This window comes from Lathyrus oleraceus, chromosome 3 (assembly GCF_024323335.1).
Source record: "Lathyrus oleraceus cultivar Zhongwan6 chromosome 3, CAAS_Psat_ZW6_1.0, whole genome shotgun sequence".
Classification (NCBI taxonomy): Eukaryota; Viridiplantae; Streptophyta; class Magnoliopsida; order Fabales; family Fabaceae; genus Lathyrus; species Lathyrus oleraceus.
The window spans coordinates 516741301-516760611 of NC_066581.1; the positions used below are offsets into that span (position 1 = coordinate 516741301).

Below are 19311 nucleotides of genomic sequence, written 5' to 3' on the forward strand. Positions count from 1 at the left end.
GTTCTCCTTCCCTGACTTATATTTGATTGTGAAATCAAATCCTACAAATTTATGGAGCCATGCCTATTGTTCTAGAGTTTGTAATGACTGGTCCAACAAATTCTTCAAACTCTTTTGTACCATTTTAATCGTGAATTTATGCCACAATAAGCCATAAAGAAATCTCATAGACGGTAAGGACTGGACTAACCACTTCGGTGGACTAACCACCTCGGTGGACTAACCACTTCGGTGAACCGAGATAAATCATTTGTGTGATCTCTCTTAAAATCTACTTTATTTATTTATTGTATTGTCAATCACATTCTCACACACACACCACTAAAACTAAATATTATCTAAGATATACTCTAACTTTTCTCCAAGGCTTCCTTGAGGTCGTATATATCTAGTTACTTCATACTCCTTTTTGTTGGACACAATAGAAGCCAAATGATTATGCATCATGTTAAAAAATTCAGCTGTTGAAATTTCAACATTTAACTGAAGAAAAAGAGAAGGAAACAACACCATAAATTGTGATATGATTGAAAAATGAGGGGAAGAAAATCTAAGGAAAAAGTTGTATGGATTTCTCTGTTTCAGGTGGATGACGAAAACTTTGCCTATTGTTTCTTGTCAGTTGAGTTTAGTGTGATTGATAGAACGATAATGCTTACTTTGTTATGAAGATGATAGTTGACTGTTTGAAATTAGATAGTTGTGACTTGAATGGTAGCTAAAACTTGGATGCATGGAGTCTTCATCTATTGAATTGCAGAAAATAATGATATGATTATTGGAGTCAAAAAGTAAACAGAGGAGAGGACCGTATAAGATGTCACCGAAACAAGTCAGAACCACAAACCCAAAGTTATGGTTTCTTCATCACATGCTCAAAAGTTGCCACCATATGTAGATGATCAAAGAATTTAAAATTTTCAACTTCAGCTCGAAATATAATTCATTGAAAGCAACTTCTACAACAAAATCAATGAACCATCTTCAAGTGCAGGTTCAATCCATCTAGCAGATCATACACAGGCACCAAATGTGAGCTAGAATCATACCCTGCAAAGAACTTATACATAGAACCACCCAAATCAACGCAACTCTCTCCCGCCATCTTCTTTAACCCTCCATCTCTCATTACCCTCCTCACGTTCGCCGCTTTCTCCCACTTTCCCTCTTCTGCATACATGTTAGCAACAATAACTAAATTCCCTCCCCTCTTTGGCTCCATTTCAAGTAACCTCTTTCTTACTTTTTCCCCTATCCCCGCACGGTCACAATCATCATGAACCGTGCACGCACTTAACAAAGTCCTCCACACAATTGGATCGGGCGCAAAAGGCATGCTCTGTATAAACCTATAAGCTTCCCTAAGAAGACCAGCGCGGCCCAATACATCAACCATTGCTCCATAATGAACCATCATAGGCTTGATCCCATGAACAAATTCCATTTCGCGAAAGTATCGGTAACCCTCGTCAACCATCCCAGCATGGCTGCAAGCACATAGAACACCAAGATAGGTAACATAATTAGGTAAAACATTATTTCTCTTTTCATCACTCATCGTCTCAAACAATACAAGAGCTTCCTCAGCAAAACCATGTTGCGCTAACCCCGTTATCATAGAACTCCAAGTCCACACATTTCTCTTCTCCATTCTTTCAAAAACAACCCTAGCATAACCTAAATCTCCCGACTTACCATACATGTCAACAAGAGCAGTACCTAACTGAACACTCAAAACCATCCCTCTCAAAATCAACTGCGAATGAACCCATCTTCCAAGGCTCAAATAACCCAACTCGGCACAAACAGTCAACAACAGAACCATACTAGTCTCGTCCTGTTCAAACCCACAATCCCTCATCTTAAAAAAATGCTCAATCCCATCACTTAACCAAACATTCTCAACACAAGCAGTCATAACAGAATTCCAAGAAACAATCGTCCTCACACACATTTCATCAAACACCTTCCGCGCGTAAACAATCTTCTTACAACACCCATAAAAATTAATCAAATTGTTACAAACATAAACATCAGAATCCAAACCAAACTTCACAGCATCACAATGAACCTGAGTCCCTTCGAATAACGCCAAATCCACCGCACAAGACTTGAAAACAAAAGGAAAAGTAAGCTTATTAGGTTTAACACCTCTTTCTCGCATTTCCTTAAAAACCCAGATGGATTCAATTGGAGAATCACTTGATGAATAGCCTCTGATGAGAATGTTCCATGAAATCGGCGATGAGTTGTTGGAAAAGTGATAAACGAGTTTACGTGCATGGGTGAGGCTTTTGAAGGGAGAGAGGGAACAAAAGTAGACGAATTCTGAGAGCAAGTGGGTGTCGTTGTGAAGGGAGTTGAGGTGAATTTGTGCTTGGAGTTGATGAAGATGGTTGATGGAATGGCAAGAGTTGAGGAGAGAGAGACATTGTTGTTTGTTGGTGAGAGGGGGTGTGTTTAGCAATGTTTTGAATCGAACCATGCATTTGGGTTTTGAGATTCTGGTTTGAGTTTAGTGCGTCTAAACTGTATTTATTCCACACACGTTTCGAAATCTAGCAAGAGCTTATAAAAGCATTTCAAATATATATATATATATATATATATATATATATATATATATATATATATATATATATATATATATATTAATTGATCTAATTGTGATTGATTTTGGATTTAATAGAGAGGACCAATGTTTGATTTTCTGCAATTGTGATTAAGAGGGCTGAAATCATTTAATATTAGAATTGATTTCGAATTAGATTATTCGATTTAATTCTTGTTAAATATTAATGAAGGCTTCAATTTCATATATATCAAGAAAGAAAATGATTACCAAAGAGAAGGTGAACAAAGTCAAAAACTCATCAAAAAGTAATGAATCTGAAAAAAATTCCTTAATTGTTAAGACACTAAAAAAGTTTGGAGAAAGCTTGCAGCATAGCACCATAGTAGAGTATGTTTCTATCCATAAACTTAGACAAATTTTTTGCAAATTGTTTAGTACAATCACAATTTGAATATTGCTAAAAATATATAAAATTTTCAATCCGAATCATCATTGATTTGCACACAATATCTAACATTGATTCCTTGCGAAATTGTTACTCAATTGACTTAAATCTTCCGGCTCGAAGAATGTTGCTCCAAGTCTCTATTATGAAACAACCTTTTTGAAATCACAATTTAACAAAACCTATACTTAGAAAAAATCATTATTAAGGCAATAAACCAAACGACATGCGACTCTAAGAAAGCGCTAAACTTAATCATGTGATTATAATCAAAATTAAAATATAGAGAGAGATAGAGAGAGAAGAAGAAGATAATACATCAGATGTATAATGGTTTGTCGATTCGTCCTCGATATGTATATATTCCACTCTCCAATGGTTACCCATTAAAATTTTGTTGTTCTTCCACTATGATTTTGAAAAGTTTTACAAAGTTATTTAGTACAATCACAATCTGAGTAATGCTAAAAATATTTAAAAAATTAATTCGAATCATCGATGATTTGTACACAGTATCTGACATTGAATCCTTTCGAAATTGTTACTCAAAATCGACTTAAATCTTCCAGCTCTAAGAATGTTGCTTCAAGTCTTTATTATGAAGCGATCTTTACTTGATCCTACAGGTATATTGAGCCTTGGGATGTTTGAAGATTGAGAAGAACTCCATTTTGTCTGTAGGCTTCTACACAACTCTATCAAATTAAGATCTAAAAGCCTCCTTTTTCCGCTGGATTTTTCAGCCTCAACCACAAACACATACACAACTGTAAATCCCTGAAATCCTCAAGAAATCCTTAAAGAAAACGTTAATCACAATCACAATCCTCCTCACAAATCTCACACTTTAAGATGAGAGGTAGATCCAAACAAAAATAGATGTGAAAGAGGTTGAAGATGAAAAGATTTAATTTGTAAAACTCAAAACAAGATTCAAAGTTCTTTTGAAAATTGAGAGAACAAGTTTGTTGTGAATTATAAATCAGTAATGAATGTGTATATTTTTTATAGTGATATATTCGTAAAGACCCGTCAAGTGCAAGGAAATCGTGGCCGCCGGTAAGGGGAGACAACTTTCTACCGCCCACTATTGGGGGAAACCTCGCCTTAAATGCCTTATACTCGCCCCGTCATGGGAAACATGGGAAAATACACATCTCGATCATAGAGAATTCATAGTCAACAAACTAAAGTGCATCTTCCTAGGAAGTATGGACTCAATGGTCCACTACTATGACTAAGTGGGTGTCTATCATTCCCGAGAAAATCTAACTTTGGATTCATGAGCCTCTGTAAATACCTCATCCCTAGCATGAGAAAGGATAACCCAGATACACACGAAATATCACCAAGAATACATAACTTCTCACCCCACCGAGCTTGCTCTCTTCATAGCCAAAAGTACCATCGAATAAGGTTTCTCGCTACCGTGAGTAATCCCTAAACCATAAAAAAAAACTAAAGCCTCTAGCAACCTCTACATGTATAACTCTGAAACCATAATGGTTGAAGAGTTTATACATGTCAAATTTGATGACAAAGATCCTAACTATAATATGTCAGAGCTTGTTGAGAGTTTTTCAGATATTCAGGTTTCTGAAGAAGCAGGACCTTCTGAAGTTAGGAGCTCAGAAGTTGGATGCTCAGATGCTGGTGAACCAGAAGATGACCTAACTTCTGAAGCTCACCCAAAAGCTACAAATTCTTAAGAGGCCCGAAATGGTTCAGAAGCTACATCTCAACCCAAGAATTCTTTCAAGTATAAAGCTTCTCATCTAGAAGAGCTAATCATTTGGGAGTAAACATGATCCTCTATGAACCAGATCAACATTCAGAGATGATCACTCTATGTTAGGATTTATCTCCATGATAGAGTCAACTTCTGTTGATGAAGCTTTATCAGATGATGAGTGGATTATAGCTATGCAAGAAGAGCTAAACCAGTTCTAGAGGAATGATGTTTGGGATCTGGTCCCCAGACCAAGTTAGAAAAATATTATTGGAACAAAATGAGTGTTTAGAAACAAACTGAATAAGCAAGGAGAAGTGGTAAGTAATAAGGCTAGACTTGTAGCTCAAGGCTACAGTCAGCAAGAAGTTATAGATTTCTCTGAAACCTTTGCACTTATTACAAGGTCAGAGGCGATCATAGTTAATCTCTTTTATGCTATTAATCATGATATTGTTTTATATCAAATGGATGTCAAGAGTGCTTTCTTAAATGGAGTTATTTCTGAAGAAGTGTACTTCAAACAAGCCCACGGGTTTGAGGACTCAGTCCACCAAAAATTTGTTTTTAAACTTAAGAAATCACTTTATGGATCCAAACAAGCTCCAATAGCTTGGTATGAGATTATGAGTAATTTCTTGTTTGAAAATGGTTTTCAAAAAGGTCAAGTTAACACTACACTGTTCAGAAAGACTCTGAATAAGGAAATCTTAACTGTCCAAGTTTATGTTGATGACATAATTTTTTGCTCTACTAATGAATCTCTTTGGAAAGAATTTTATGAGATTATGCAGGTTGTGTTTGAGATGAGCATGATTGGAGAATTGAAGTTTTTTCTAGGAATTCAAGTACAGAATCCAAGTTTTAAGTTTATGAGAATGAAGTTTTTTTCTAGGGATAAACATGGTTTTTATAAAAGAATAGTGTTTCCTTCTAAATGGAGTATTAGAGTCTGATGTTGATCAGAAGTAGCTTTAGTCAGAGTTAGGAAATATGCCTTTGATGAAAAGTGGCTTCTAAAAGACTTCATCCTCTAAGACTTAGAAGAAGATTGTTGTGGTGGTAAAAATCACAGAGTCGTTGCCATATTTTATTCATTCCTAAGGAATATGAGAAATAATGATAAAACCCTAAAGAAAAAGGATAAGACGTTCATCGCAACCGAATATGGGTTCGGGAGTCAGTCAAGTGAGGGGAAGGTGCTACGCACCCCTCACCTCTATTATACTCAACGAGAACCTCCTATAGCTTAGGGTTAATTGTGTTTTTTAAGTGATGTTTGCATGTTAATTATTTCTACTTGTATTTATTTACATGGGAAAAAGGTAATTATAAAGGGATAAAAAAGGGAAAAAGTTAGTTTTTGGTTAGGGGACTCGCCTTGGTTTTCGCAACCTTGTGCCTGCATATTTCTCATCAAGTAATGAGAAAAATCAAAGTCATTGTAGTTCATACTTATTGGTTGGTTATTTTTAGTTTATGAAAAGGATATTTGTTTTATGTTAAGTTAGATGAAAAATGAAGTTTGATGGATTAAGTATATTTTAAAGTTTTAATTTGAATAATCGATCGATAAGGCGTTATGCCAACCAGTCAATTATTTTTTGTTATTTTTGAATACTCAAATATATAGAGAAATATTTTTGTTTTTTATGATTTTAAAAATTACATTATCCAAATTTAAAATCCAATTAAATTAATTAAAATATAAATTATATTAGAATTAAAACCTAATAAACTAAGGAATTATCCAAATAATAACTAAATAAAAAAACAAGATAATAAAACAAAATGGAAATAAACAAAAGCCAAGGATAAGGTGTATTCGTTTCAATTGGATCAATAAGCAGGGTGCAGAGAGCAAAGAAAGCAAGGCCTAAATAGAAGGGCCCAACGCAGGCCTAGAAGACCACAAGAGAAGTCAAAGGCTGACTCTCTCCCTCAGACGTTGGATATAATGAAGGGAGATCAAATGAGATCTCATGAGGGGCGTTGGATCAGAAAGTTAACATGAGAGAGGAATAGATTAAAAGTCAACACAATAGCATGGCATACATGCTTACATGGGATAAGAGAGACTACTTGGTCTTATGTCCCCCAGAGGAGCCACGTTTTGAAGATCCTCTGCGCGTCAGAGGGAGTATTTAAACCCCTTTTTCATATTTTCATTTCATTTTCCCCCTCTTATATTCTCTCTCTACTCTCACTCTTTCAACCCCCTCTCTCCCTCTTACTTCTATGCTTTCTTCTCTCTCTAGATCCCTATCATCCTTAGACTTAATACCACCACCCCAAAGCCCTAACCACTATATGAAACATCGTAACCCTCATATCTCCGGTTGAAGTTCAACTAGGATCTTCAAACATTCAACCTTAACCCAGCTAAACCTATGAACCTTAACCCAACCCAGAAGAACGCTAACCCTTAACCCTCATCCAAACCTATGAGCCCTAACCCAACCTAAAATAACCCTAACATTTAACCCTCATCCAAACCTATGAACCCTAACCCAACTCAAAAGAACCTTAACCCTCACATCTTCATCTTCAACCTCTAGACTTAGAGGAACCGTAATCCAATTTCCAGAAACCATTCTTCCTTCCTCAAACATCAAAACCTTTAACACAACCTCCCCTCCGAATCTTCTTCAAATCCTATATCCTAATTCAAAATCAACAAAATCTAACCCAAACATCAGGATCAAACCCTTTGTGTTTTGGAAACCCTAGGCTCGTCACAAATCTAACAAGTCCTATCTCAAATCAACATCTAAAACCCAATCAAACACAAATAACAAACCATAGTTAAACACAGTAAACCCTGGGATCCCAAACACTTAGTCTTTTCAAATATTACAAAATTCCACATGGTCACATTTAGAGAAAGAAAACAACAACACCTACTTGATTCGCAGTAAGTTCCCACAACGTAAGCTCTCCCTTTCTCTTTTCTTTTTTTGTTTCTTTTTATCTTCCTTTTTATAACTATTTCTTTTCCAGTTTGTGTATGAAGATATTTCTTTGGACTGACTATAAAGTTAAGCTCAAGTAGCTTAGGGTTTTAAGGTAAGCTCAAGCAGCTTTTGGGTGGTGGAAGGATATTGCAGCACATTAGGGTTTTTTGTTAATTTTTTTCTCCCTCATCTCGCAAATCTCTTTAGTTTATATTGTATTAGGTTAAATTTAAATTAGGAATGTTGTTTAGATCATATTGATTATAGCAAAAGTAGCATTCCCGATAATCCATGGGTTTTTGTTTATTCGGTCATATGTCCTTTATAAAATTGTACGAAATGTATCTGAATTTCATATATGAGGGTTTTACTTTTTTATGCACTTTTTGCTGATTTGATTCGCCTACAAAATTACTGTAGCGCATTTAGGGTTTGGATGAACTTGGTCCTCAACTTTGACCAGGTACACAGACTTTGGCTTGGACTTTTTGGACTCCTGGACCTTGAACCAGTCCATAAACTAAGAAAAACTAATAAAAATCTGACTTACTAATAACAAATTAATAATAATAAAAACTGACTCTTGACTACTTGAATACTAGACCTAAATAAAAATATAAATAATAATAATACTATTAATATTAATAATCTAATAATTCCCCCTTTGACTTTTGGGTCAATGGGGTTGACTCTGGACTCAGATGCATGGTACTCATATAAAAATAGATTAATGCAAAAAGTAAAGAATCAATAAACTTTGACAATCAATGACCATGTAAATCAAGACAACGGTGGGAAAAATTTGGGGTACGACAAATATTATTTGCATCTGATAGCATTTAAGTGGAATTTTTTTGTGTTCTAACATCTGTTCCACTTAAGATTCCATGTGTCTTAAAATTGTCTAGCATGCATAGTAGCAGTTACGGTAGAGTCATGTGGGTAATGATGAAAACTCTTTTTGAATTTTGTTTAAATGCCTCCTTTGTCATTAACTATGAATGATGACTTTTTAGTTTTTATCAAAACTGAAATTAACCTTTCAAATTTCTAACAAAAATCACTTTATCACTAATTTCTTCACACACTTACCATTACTCTCTCCTACACCTTTCATTTTTCTAAACAAAACCTATAAAAACCCTAAACTCCACCAATTACATCCTCTTTTTCTCAACAAATTCCTCTTAATTTGGATTTTGGTGCAAGTCTTTAGATCATCCTAGACCTTCGTTGCTTAGAGAAGAATATCTGAAACTCATCATTGAGTAAGTAGTGGACTTCAAGAGTTTTTCTACAAATGGGTATCCTCTGAGTGAGCATTTTGAAGAATAAGGATGGATGAACTACTTTAACATTCTAAATGGTCCAACATATTCTCTTCTTATCAAGGACTTTTGGGAAAGGGTTGGAGTGTATGATGAGTTTGTTGCTTTGGTTGAAGTAAGAAATGTTATAGAAAATGACAAGAGCCTAAAAGGGAAAATAATGGCTAAAATGGGTTTAAAGGAGTTTAAATGAACCGAAATCAGTTTTTCTATCATGGGAGTTGATATTTCTATCACCCAAGACAATATTTCTCAAGTGATTGGTGTTGAGAATATTAGTATTGTGAAACATAACTCAAATGATGGAACCAAGTTTTCCTCTGAGATCAAACCAAACCTTTATGAGAATCAAAAAGATTTTGGAAAAGTGAAGAATCTACATCTTCCATTCAGACTCCTCTTCAAGATTACCATAAGCAGTCTAATTCCCAAAGAAGGAAGTTCTGATCAAATTTCATGGGATCACTAACACTTTCTATGGTTTCTGATCAATAACCAGCCTTTCAATCTCTCTGCTTACATCTTTCATCATCCTTGTGAGTCAATCAAGGATTCTCAAAAGTACAATAAAAAGAGTGTTCCTTATTCTAGATTACTCTCTGAGCTCTTTTATTCGTGCAGACTAATTGATGTTCTGAAATAGTTAAATGCTACTCATGACCTAGAAGTCTACTATGGTAATGCTCTCCCAGTAACTGTTCTGGAAAACATGCAACTCATCAAAAATAAGGTTATTATGATGATTCCTAACCCTATCAGAATCAGAAGAGATGAAAGTAGATCATACATAGAAAACTATCATGTGCTTACTAAAGAAGACAAACTAGAAGTTATCAGACAATACTTTATGATGGTCAAGAAATAAACTAGGGTAACTATGACCATGGAGAATCTTCCAGATAGATCTCTTGATGTTCACATCATAATAAGGAAGAGGAAGCAACCTACTTCAGAAGAAGAACATGTGACTCAGAAGCCTGCTAAGAAGAAGCTTCTAAGTGATGCTCAGAAATCCTTATAGAAGGAATGAAGAGGTAGCTTTCAAAACTGAGATTATGCCTACCAAAACTAGAAATGGAGGTATAGGTTAAACCCTTGTGAAGAAAAAAAAATCCCTGAGCTTGATTTCAAACAAAAGAATCTAAGGAAAATGATTCTTCCAGTTAAAGAAGAAGAAGAAGAAGTGCATCTGAAGAGGAAATCTAGACAACATGTGGACTCTCTTATGTCATCTGTTGTCATAGCTAGTTCCAGAATTTTTTTGATGCAGCTACAGGAATAATCATGCGCGCCATCGCATGCGCGATAGAGTTGAAAAAGTTACATTGCATGCGTCATGCTTGTATAACACGCTCGATAAGTGTTTTTCTAGACGTTTTTTGACGCATTCAGACCCTTTCTAGGTGTTTTTAAGGGGATTTTCATCAGTTTGTCAAGGGTTACAAATTCTTGCACTAGAAGAACAATTTTACAGCATCAAAGGGTGATTTTGAGAGCATTGTAAGCCATTAGAGGCCAATCCTTCAAGGGAATTCATGTGATATTCTTATTTACTCAATTGGTATTGTAAATTTTATTATGAGTAACTAAAGATCCTCTAGGTTAGGTTGTGTGATGATGAATCTTATTCAATCTTGTAGGTATTATATGTTGGTTTGACTTTGTATGAATCCTTTGAATTATAATTTTATTCAGTTGTTGCTTATTCTTAATGCTTTTTATTTTAGATAATATGTTAATCTGATATTGGACACATATGAGTTACTCACCCTTAGCCTATATGTTGGATATATGGAAATTGTTCTACTTACACTAGTTGAATAGGGATATGAGACCTCGATTAGTAGGATAGGGAATTAACGTTCTATACATCGCCTAACTCTGCTTACGTTTACGGACTAGGGATAGAAAGCTCCGAGTAATGGTTAGTGAGTTATTTTGTGGGGGAGTGGCTATAACGGTTTTGTTAATTCTCCGTGAGATTATAAGGATAAGACCATTCATACAAGACATCATACATCAACAAGAGAGGATAAGGGGATTCTAATGCACAACCTAACCGTCTTTATTTCTTATGTTTAAACTCGTAATTTTTTCCCGTCTAAAAACCTGAACCCCCTCCCCCCATTTACTGTTTTCCTTTACATTTCATAATTATTGACTTGTTCGAACATAATCCTTGTGGGTTCGATCTTTTTATTACCACAACACTATCAGTACAATTGTCGAGAAGTCATCAAGTTTTTGGCGCCGTTGCAAGGGACTGTTGATTGCAACAGTGCAACGTATTTTGTTTTTCTTAGTTTTTATTGCTTTTAGTTTATTTTCTTTTTTATCATAGTGCTACTGAGATATTTTCTGTTTTTGTATGCGTAGGTCAGGATCATCATTACTACCATCTGATCTGAAAATTGAAAGAACTTTACGTGCTCTAAGAAAAGAAGCTAGAGCAGCGAGTCTGAATGAAGGTGGTCCATCGATACTTTCTTCGGATTCTGAAGAGGAGGATAATATGGTATCACCACAACCCCTCACTATGGGGGATTATTGAAAATAGACTAATGAAGGACAACTTTCTAGAGGGTTTGTACCGGAAGATCCTTCTAACTTTGATATTAATAATTTTGTGCTTTTAGGTCTAAGAGACTATCTGTTCGACGGGAACGCTATTAGATATCCATGGGCTTGTATTGCACTCTTCTACGAAACTGCTTCAATGTGCAAGCCTGATGGTGTGTCGGAAGATTGGGTAAAGTTACAGTTGTTCTCACCCATTGGAAGGGATAAAGATTGGTTACTATGTCTTCCAAATTGAACCATTCGAACATGGAAGGAGCTAGAGGATAAGTTCTTGGAAAAGTCCAAATGGTTACTATGCCTTCAGAACAACAAAGTCAAAGTTAACCTACTCTTCAGTCTGAATATGTCGTATCTGATGAACCTCAGCCTGAACCTCACCCTTTATCTCCAGTCAGAGAGACTGCTATTGTGGCAGAAGATCGCACATAACAACTCTCTGGGACTGGATATACCCCTTCTCATACAAAATAAATCCCCATCCCTCTTTGTCTCTCACATTCACTTGTTTCTAACCCTAACCAAAACACTCATATCCAAATTCTTTCCTAAATAGAAGAGTTTAGAGATGGATTTTACTTTAAGGTCAGAGAGATTATCCTTAATAGGCATGCTATCACTGACACTATAGCATATGCTGCAAAATGGGATGCTTGCATATCCTCTATTGACTCTGTCATACAAAATTAGATAATCTTATCATCAGAAGTTGTTGCTTCATCTAGTTAGAGGCAAAATCAACTTGAGGCAAGATTAGGTTATGTTGCTAATTCTCAAGTTCAAATGGGCAATTGGATTCAAGATATGAGCTCTCATATTTCCAACCTTGTAAGTCATCAGGAAATAGTGGATGCTCAGCTCAGCTCTGTGGTTGCTAAGCAAGAGGAGATAAATTCTGATTTGAAGACTATCCTGGAGCTTCTGAAGAAACCCTAGTCTTAGGATTTATAACTTGTTTTATTTATTTGTTTTGTTTTACCTTATATTTTGCATCCCCTAAACTGGTTTTATTTAATGATTAAAATTCTTTTTGACTTGAACTTATATTTGTTAAGCTTTTAGTCTTATTTGCTTATGTATTTTAAACTATGAGTTATATCAATGTTGGGATATTATGTCTGGTAAAATAAAATCTTGTTTCGACAATCTCTTTGGACATCAGTTAGTGTAAATTTATGAAAAAACAAAATAAAATTTACTACACACACATAACTTTGATGGTTAAAAAAAGATTTTAGCTTTTATTCATTGAGAAAGGATTACAAGGCTTTGAAAATAAAATAGCAATACAAGAGGATAATCAAACATAGAGAGAAGACCATCTTCTTAGGATTCTTCATCTTTGTCTATGATGTTATTCTAACTCTAGATGCTCCAAGATAATTTCCATCACCCTTCTCATCTTTCTGAACCTTCATAGCCTTCTTAACTTCTTCAGAAGAACCATTCTCAGTGTTTTCACCTTATTTTCTACTCTTGATCAAGAGAGAAGTTTTATGAAAGAAGGGGGAATGTATATTTTTGCATGTTCTAAACTGGATTTTATAGGGAAAAGGGGAAAAAGCGAAAACTGTATTTTAAGGAGGTATGGGCATTTTTAACGCACATGAACCTATCTAACAGGAACTTATTTTTTCTTGCTTCTGTGTTTAAATTCCGAAGTTTATTATTTGTGCTATTAAGATAATTTTAATTATCTTGGATATGACTTAGGGGGAGCTTTCAAAACTCAACCTTTGAACTATTAGACTCAAGGGGAGCTTACAAACCTCAGACCCTGATGCCATTTAAGATAGTTAAATTGACCAACGATTATTCTTAAATACTTTTGTTTGTCATCATCAAAAAGGTGGAGATTGTTGGAATAAAATTGTTCAGATCCCTTAAGTTTTGATGATAATAAAGTACTTAAAGAACAATAGGGTATACTATCATATGTTCAAGTGTGCAGGATCATAAGATAAATTTTAACATGGTTCTAACTCTGAAAGAGCATATGAAGAGAAGCTAAAGACTCAGATTTTGAAGGTTCAGAATCCGATGACTCGGACTCTGAAGACCAATTCAATAGAACTCAGCTTCTGAACAAAGCTTAGACTCTGAAGTAAATCTACTTTGTCAAAACCAGATTTTGAAGAATCTCAACTAGGGTTTTGTAGCACAAATCTGGAGAAGAGTTGACTTGTCTCCTTATGTCTACTCCAATAACTCAGTAGATACCTGGTTTGTAAAAGGTATTTTGGATAAAGTTGTTACAAAAAGCAGTAACTTTTTGTATAACAACTTCCGGCGTATCTTTTGGAAAAGCTTCTCAGCAAAGACCTTTTGTTCAAGTTATCCTACAATGTCTCTTATTACCTCTATAAAAAGAGATGAATATTTGAAGGAAGCTAACAACATATTACACAACAACTTTGAGCTTATGTGAATAAAGTTGTTTCTTTGCATAAGTCCTTAAGATTTCTTATCTTTGTATATCTTAGAAGTCTTAAGTATTAAGAGTCTTCGTATATGTTGTATCACTTTTGAACCTCTGAGTATGTCTCAAATATAGTTGTTATTTATTCTTCTAAACTTATTGTTTAGAGTCTAGGAAGTCTCTTGATAATTTTCTTGAGCAATTGAAGTCTCTTGCATGTGTGCTTGAGCATAAGTCTCTTTCTAGTGTGATTGAGCAGTTGGAGTCTCTTTCTAGTTTTCTTGAGAAAGTTGTAATGTGTTTGATTATAGTGAAAATATCTTGTAGTACAAGGGGACTAAACCACTTCTAGTTTGTAGGAGGAACTAGGATAACTCTATGTGTCGTTTTTTATTTCTGTTTTACTTTTGAATCTTTATATTCCACTACTATCTCTAAGATCATATTCTGAACTTGTTCAAATTCGGAAGTCAGTTTTCAGAAGTTGAAATAATTATTTATACACAATTCAACCCCATTTTTGTGTACTTTTATCACCTTCAATGTGTGAGTCCATCTATTCCTACGGGTAATTCTCCCCTTCAAATGAAAGTTTTTCATCCATATCTACTTGCACCACTGTTTGATGGCTTCAACAGAACACGCCTCCTGAACACCCTTGTCAAGAAGATTTTTGATATAAGGAGCCCTAGTCGAGCTAGGCTCTGATACCACAATTTGGTCATGAGGGGGTTCGTGGATCATGACATCAGGATTTAGGAGCAATCATACAAGTAAGAGAGGCACCACATATTAACCTAAAACCTTAAGGCATTGGGTCTATGTGCATTCCCACTTATAAAGTGTTTAACATTCAGTTTTCCATCTGATGTGGAACTCATACTCACACTTAATATATCAATAATTTTCCCTCAAGTGTGAATCCCTTCATTCTTATGGGTATTGCTCCCCCTCAAATGAAAGCTTTTTCATCCTTATCTACTTGCACCTCCGTTGGATGATTTCAACATAACACACCGCCTGAACACCCTTGTCAGGAAGACTTTCGCTATAACAAGCCATAGCCGAACTATACTCGGATACCATTGTTCAGTCATAAGAGGGTCAAGGGGTCATCACATTAGGATTTAGGAGCAACCACACAAGTGAGAGAGACACCACATATTAATAAAATGTTTAACATTCACTTTTCCATTCGATGTTGGCTCATACTCACACCTAATATACTAACATAATGTTCTTTTACCTTTGCTTAACCTTTATTGTTTTAGCTTTTCTTTTGTTTTTGTTTTTTTGTCTTTTTACTTTTTTTTGACACTCTTTGTGTCAGCTTAACTGATATCTATTGAGAAAAATGAGAACTATCAATATTAACCATTAGATTTAATTAATATTTAAGATTCATTAATTTCATATAAAGAACACTTTACTGAATTTATGTTTCATAAAAAAAAACTTTTTAGAGATATTTTTTATTTGCTATATTTATTAGAATATTATCACAATAGTAGAATATTTTTAGATGTATTATATTTAATATTTAAATATTATCACAATATTTTTCTATTCTCACTATTATTCTGACTCCAAAATTATTTATTTTTATATGATTTACAATTTTGATTGAAAATTTGATTTATTTATATCATATTTATTTTATGATTTAGGAGTCATATAGTTTTATTCATTTTTTAATTTTGAATAATACAATGAATATAGTCTTTAATTTATACTTTAGAACTCATATAAATTTATTCATTTAATTAAAAATATTTAAGAATATAAAATTATTATTTATGTTTTATTCTGGTTGATTATTTATTTGCATTTTTTTTGCTGGTTCTACTATTGTGACTATTTTAAATAAAATAAATTATTTATTTAAAACTTATAATTTTATTTGATTAAAAATATTAAAGAAAGTGAAATTATTTCTTATATTTTAATTTAGTTTGTTTTATTTAATTGAAATTTCGAAATGTTTTTTTTCTGCAAGTTATATTATTGTAATCATTTTAAATTAAAATACATTATTGATTTATCACGTATGTTTTCATTTGATTAAATATATGGAATGATGTAAAATTATATCCTATATTTTAATTTGGTTTATTTATTAATTTTCCAGTTTTATAAGATTTGTGTGTGCAAATTCTACAATTATGGCCATTTAAAATAAATTGTACAAATGTGATAATATTGTTAAATTTGTAATTCTTTGTGTCAAAGTCGAAATAGTGTGTTTGTATTCGACGGGTGTCAAAATTAGTTTGTGTCGAACAGAGTTTGTATTTGATGTGTTTGATAGAAAGTCAAATACAACCTGTCAAAGCATGCGGTCGAAGCATGTAGTTGTCGAAGGAGTCAACATACTCAAAATAGTCTGACTTAGCTGAATTTTAGTTGAGTTAGTTATTTTGTGTTTACTTGGAGTGCAAGTAATATCATCTATTAGAGAGGAGCTTTATTTCATAATGTAATGATTCATTCAGTTGTTTGTAGTTGTATTGTGTAGTTTCAGAAATCATAGTTATAATTAACACACATTGTAGCAAACACTTAGAGTCAGTTTGCACAACAATATACATTTTTCTTCTTCCTCCAGAATTTCTTTTCTCTCATTTCAATTGTGTTGTTTTCTTCTTTAATTCTCCGTGTAATGTAGAATCATCTTGCAACCAAGGAATGGTTGTTTCACCTGAGTAAAGGCTGAAGAACAAGACGGGTGATCAATAAGAAAGATTGATTCTTGTTCATCAAGATTGATTCGGTTAACTTCAAGATTGGTTTTTCCAAACATATGGTATCTAGAGCACTGACTATGTGATCTTTGGGACACATTGAATCATAATGAATCATCTGAATGACCATTTTTCAGCGAATCTTCCAATCTTGAATGATAGGTGTCATACGGTGAACTGACTTTGTGTATTTTGCTTTTAATCGCAATGTCGCGGATAGCAAGAGTCGCCACCGACTTTTCTTTTATCCAATAAGGAAAGGTGGAAAAGAACAGGAAAGACCTCAATTAGATTTTGGGTTCGGGAGGTACATTATACAAAGGGAAGGTGTCAGCACCCTTTGTATCCATGGTTATCCATGGGCTCTTAATTGCTTGATCACTTATGTTTTTCTTGTCTGAAAAAGTGTGTGAGAGCTGTTTAGAAAATGTTTTGAAAAGAGAGTTTAACTTTGTAATGATTCTCGTGCGAATGTATACAAAGTATTTATCTCGTTTAATTTCGAAAGCGGTTTAGAAAAATATAACTTGGCAATGATTCTAGTACGAATGTATACCAAGTGGTTATCTCGTTTAGTTTTGAAAGTTGTTTAGAAAAATATAACTCGGTAATGATTCTAGTATGAATGTATACCAAGTGGTGATTTTCCAAAAGATGCTTTGAAAGTTGTGAGGTGTGAAAAGTGTTTTAGGTTGTGAGTCAGCAATTAAGAGTTATACCTACCCAAGGTCGTTATGGACAGTTCCTGTCCTTAGGAGGGTAAAACTGTCCTTACTATTGAGAAGTAAGTAGTTTTATCTTTTGGATGTAAAAGGGTCATCGTAGGGTCATCGATTAGTCATTGAAGGCAACATTTGTAAGGATACCTTAGCATTCGAAGGGACGATCATCATTTAACCGTAGGCTACCCCGAAGGGTCATCGAGGGACGAAATCATATATTCGAAGGCAACATCCGAGGGACTATGATTTATTTTGTAGGGACATGATGATTTAATCGAAGGGTCTTCGCTAAGTGTATCCCCACATTCGCGGGACATGACCGTAATACCGTAGTACCGTAAGGCAACGAAGAGAGGTCCAAGATCACATATTCAAAGGCCATATTTTACAATCAATTATGTAATTAGGATGAATCTCCACATTAATACATTAAAATCAATTAAGTAATTAGGTCCACATTAAAATCGATTAAGTAATCAGGATGAATCTCCACAAGGGTATCCCACAAATAAAGTGAAATACCTAGCCAGCTACCCTCTTCGGGAGTATGTGAGTCCTTACAATATTCAGCAAATAGGTCAGAATACCAAATCAGGGTGCAATCGAGGATTACACCGCAAAAAGAAACACAGCAGTAAGAATGTCAGGCAAAATAACGCATGATTAACATAGAACAGATCAGATAAGCATAAGACATAACAACCAAAATATTAGCGACTGTCACGTTCGCCTCTGCCTCGCCTAGCGAAGGCTTAGCGAATGCTCGCTACATGCTCGCTTAGCGATGTGCTAGCGAGCGGCTGCGGGTTTCGAATTTCAGAACAATACAATCTCAGCCTGCTGCACGCCCTATGGCATTCAATTACAGAAATAACATGGTCAAATATTCAGGATATTCAGGCATACTTAAACTCATATGCAAAATCTAATTACATATCCAAAAATTCAATCATGATGCATTATGTATTTAGAGATTACAGTTTTGGAAGCATAAAACAGTAGTGATGCGCAAACCTGTTTGCAATTGAATTGCAACGTTGAATTGGCAGATCACCTTTGATATCGGATTGAGTTGGGCGGAGGTAACCTTTGTGCAGATGAGTTGCCTTCAGGGTTTCCTTCAGGGTTGCTCTGAATTCTCTTGGTTGACCTCCAAGGTTTGATGGCTAGGGTTCCGATTCCTCTCCTTCCGTTTTTTTTCCTTTTTCTGACTGAAGTTGGGGTATTTATAATACTCTTTTTGTGACCTAATGGGCTCAGAATGAAGCCCAGAATTTTCTGTTGTTCACAGGTTTCGCTAGGCGAGCTGTATAGCGAAGGGTTCGCTAGGCGAAGGAATTGCTCGCCTAGCGAGCATGCCAGTTTGGGCCATTTCCTGGATTGGGTCTGTTGTGAGCTGGGCTTTTGTTCCTTTAAGGTCAGTGCCTTGCAGAATAAGTTGGAGTGCTTCGAGAAATGTTTTGCAAGATTAATGGGCAAATTTTGGGGTATGACAGTAGGAATTATAAAAATTGGTGTAAGCAGTTGAAGGTTGTTTTGTATTATCAAGATCCTTGGGATCTTGTGAAAAATGGAGTAACACAAATTGGAGAGAATGGTACGGATGAACAAAAGGTTGCACACAAATATTTGAAGAAGAAAGATTACATGAATCTATTTTTAATCCATCAATGTGTTGATCCAGACAACTTTGAGAGAGTTGGTGATGTAGATTCTTCAAAGGAAGCATGGGACATCCTGGAAAAATCATTTGGAGGTGCTGAGAAAGTGAAGGATGTGAGGTTACAATCTCACAAAAGAATGTATGAATTTATTCAGATG

The 19311-nt window shown here is 34.8% G+C and overlaps 1 protein-coding gene across 1 annotated transcript; it reads right to left on the minus strand.

Moving 5' to 3' along the window:
• Positions 1-424: 424 nt before the first annotated feature.
• On the minus strand, positions 425-2554 carry LOC127128556 (pentatricopeptide repeat-containing protein At2g36730). Its single transcript, XM_051057902.1, has one exon. It carries the CDS (start codon positions 2483-2485, stop codon positions 971-973), a length of 1515 nt encoding a protein of 504 aa, XP_050913859.1. The 5' UTR covers positions 2486-2554; the 3' UTR covers positions 425-970.
• Positions 2555-19311: the final 16757 nt, after the last annotated feature.

Excerpts from the sequence above, each read along its gene's own strand:
- LOC127128556 (XM_051057902.1), bottom strand. The coding sequence starts at position 2,485 with ATGGTTCGATTCAAAACATTGCTAAACACACCCCCTCTCACCAACAAA.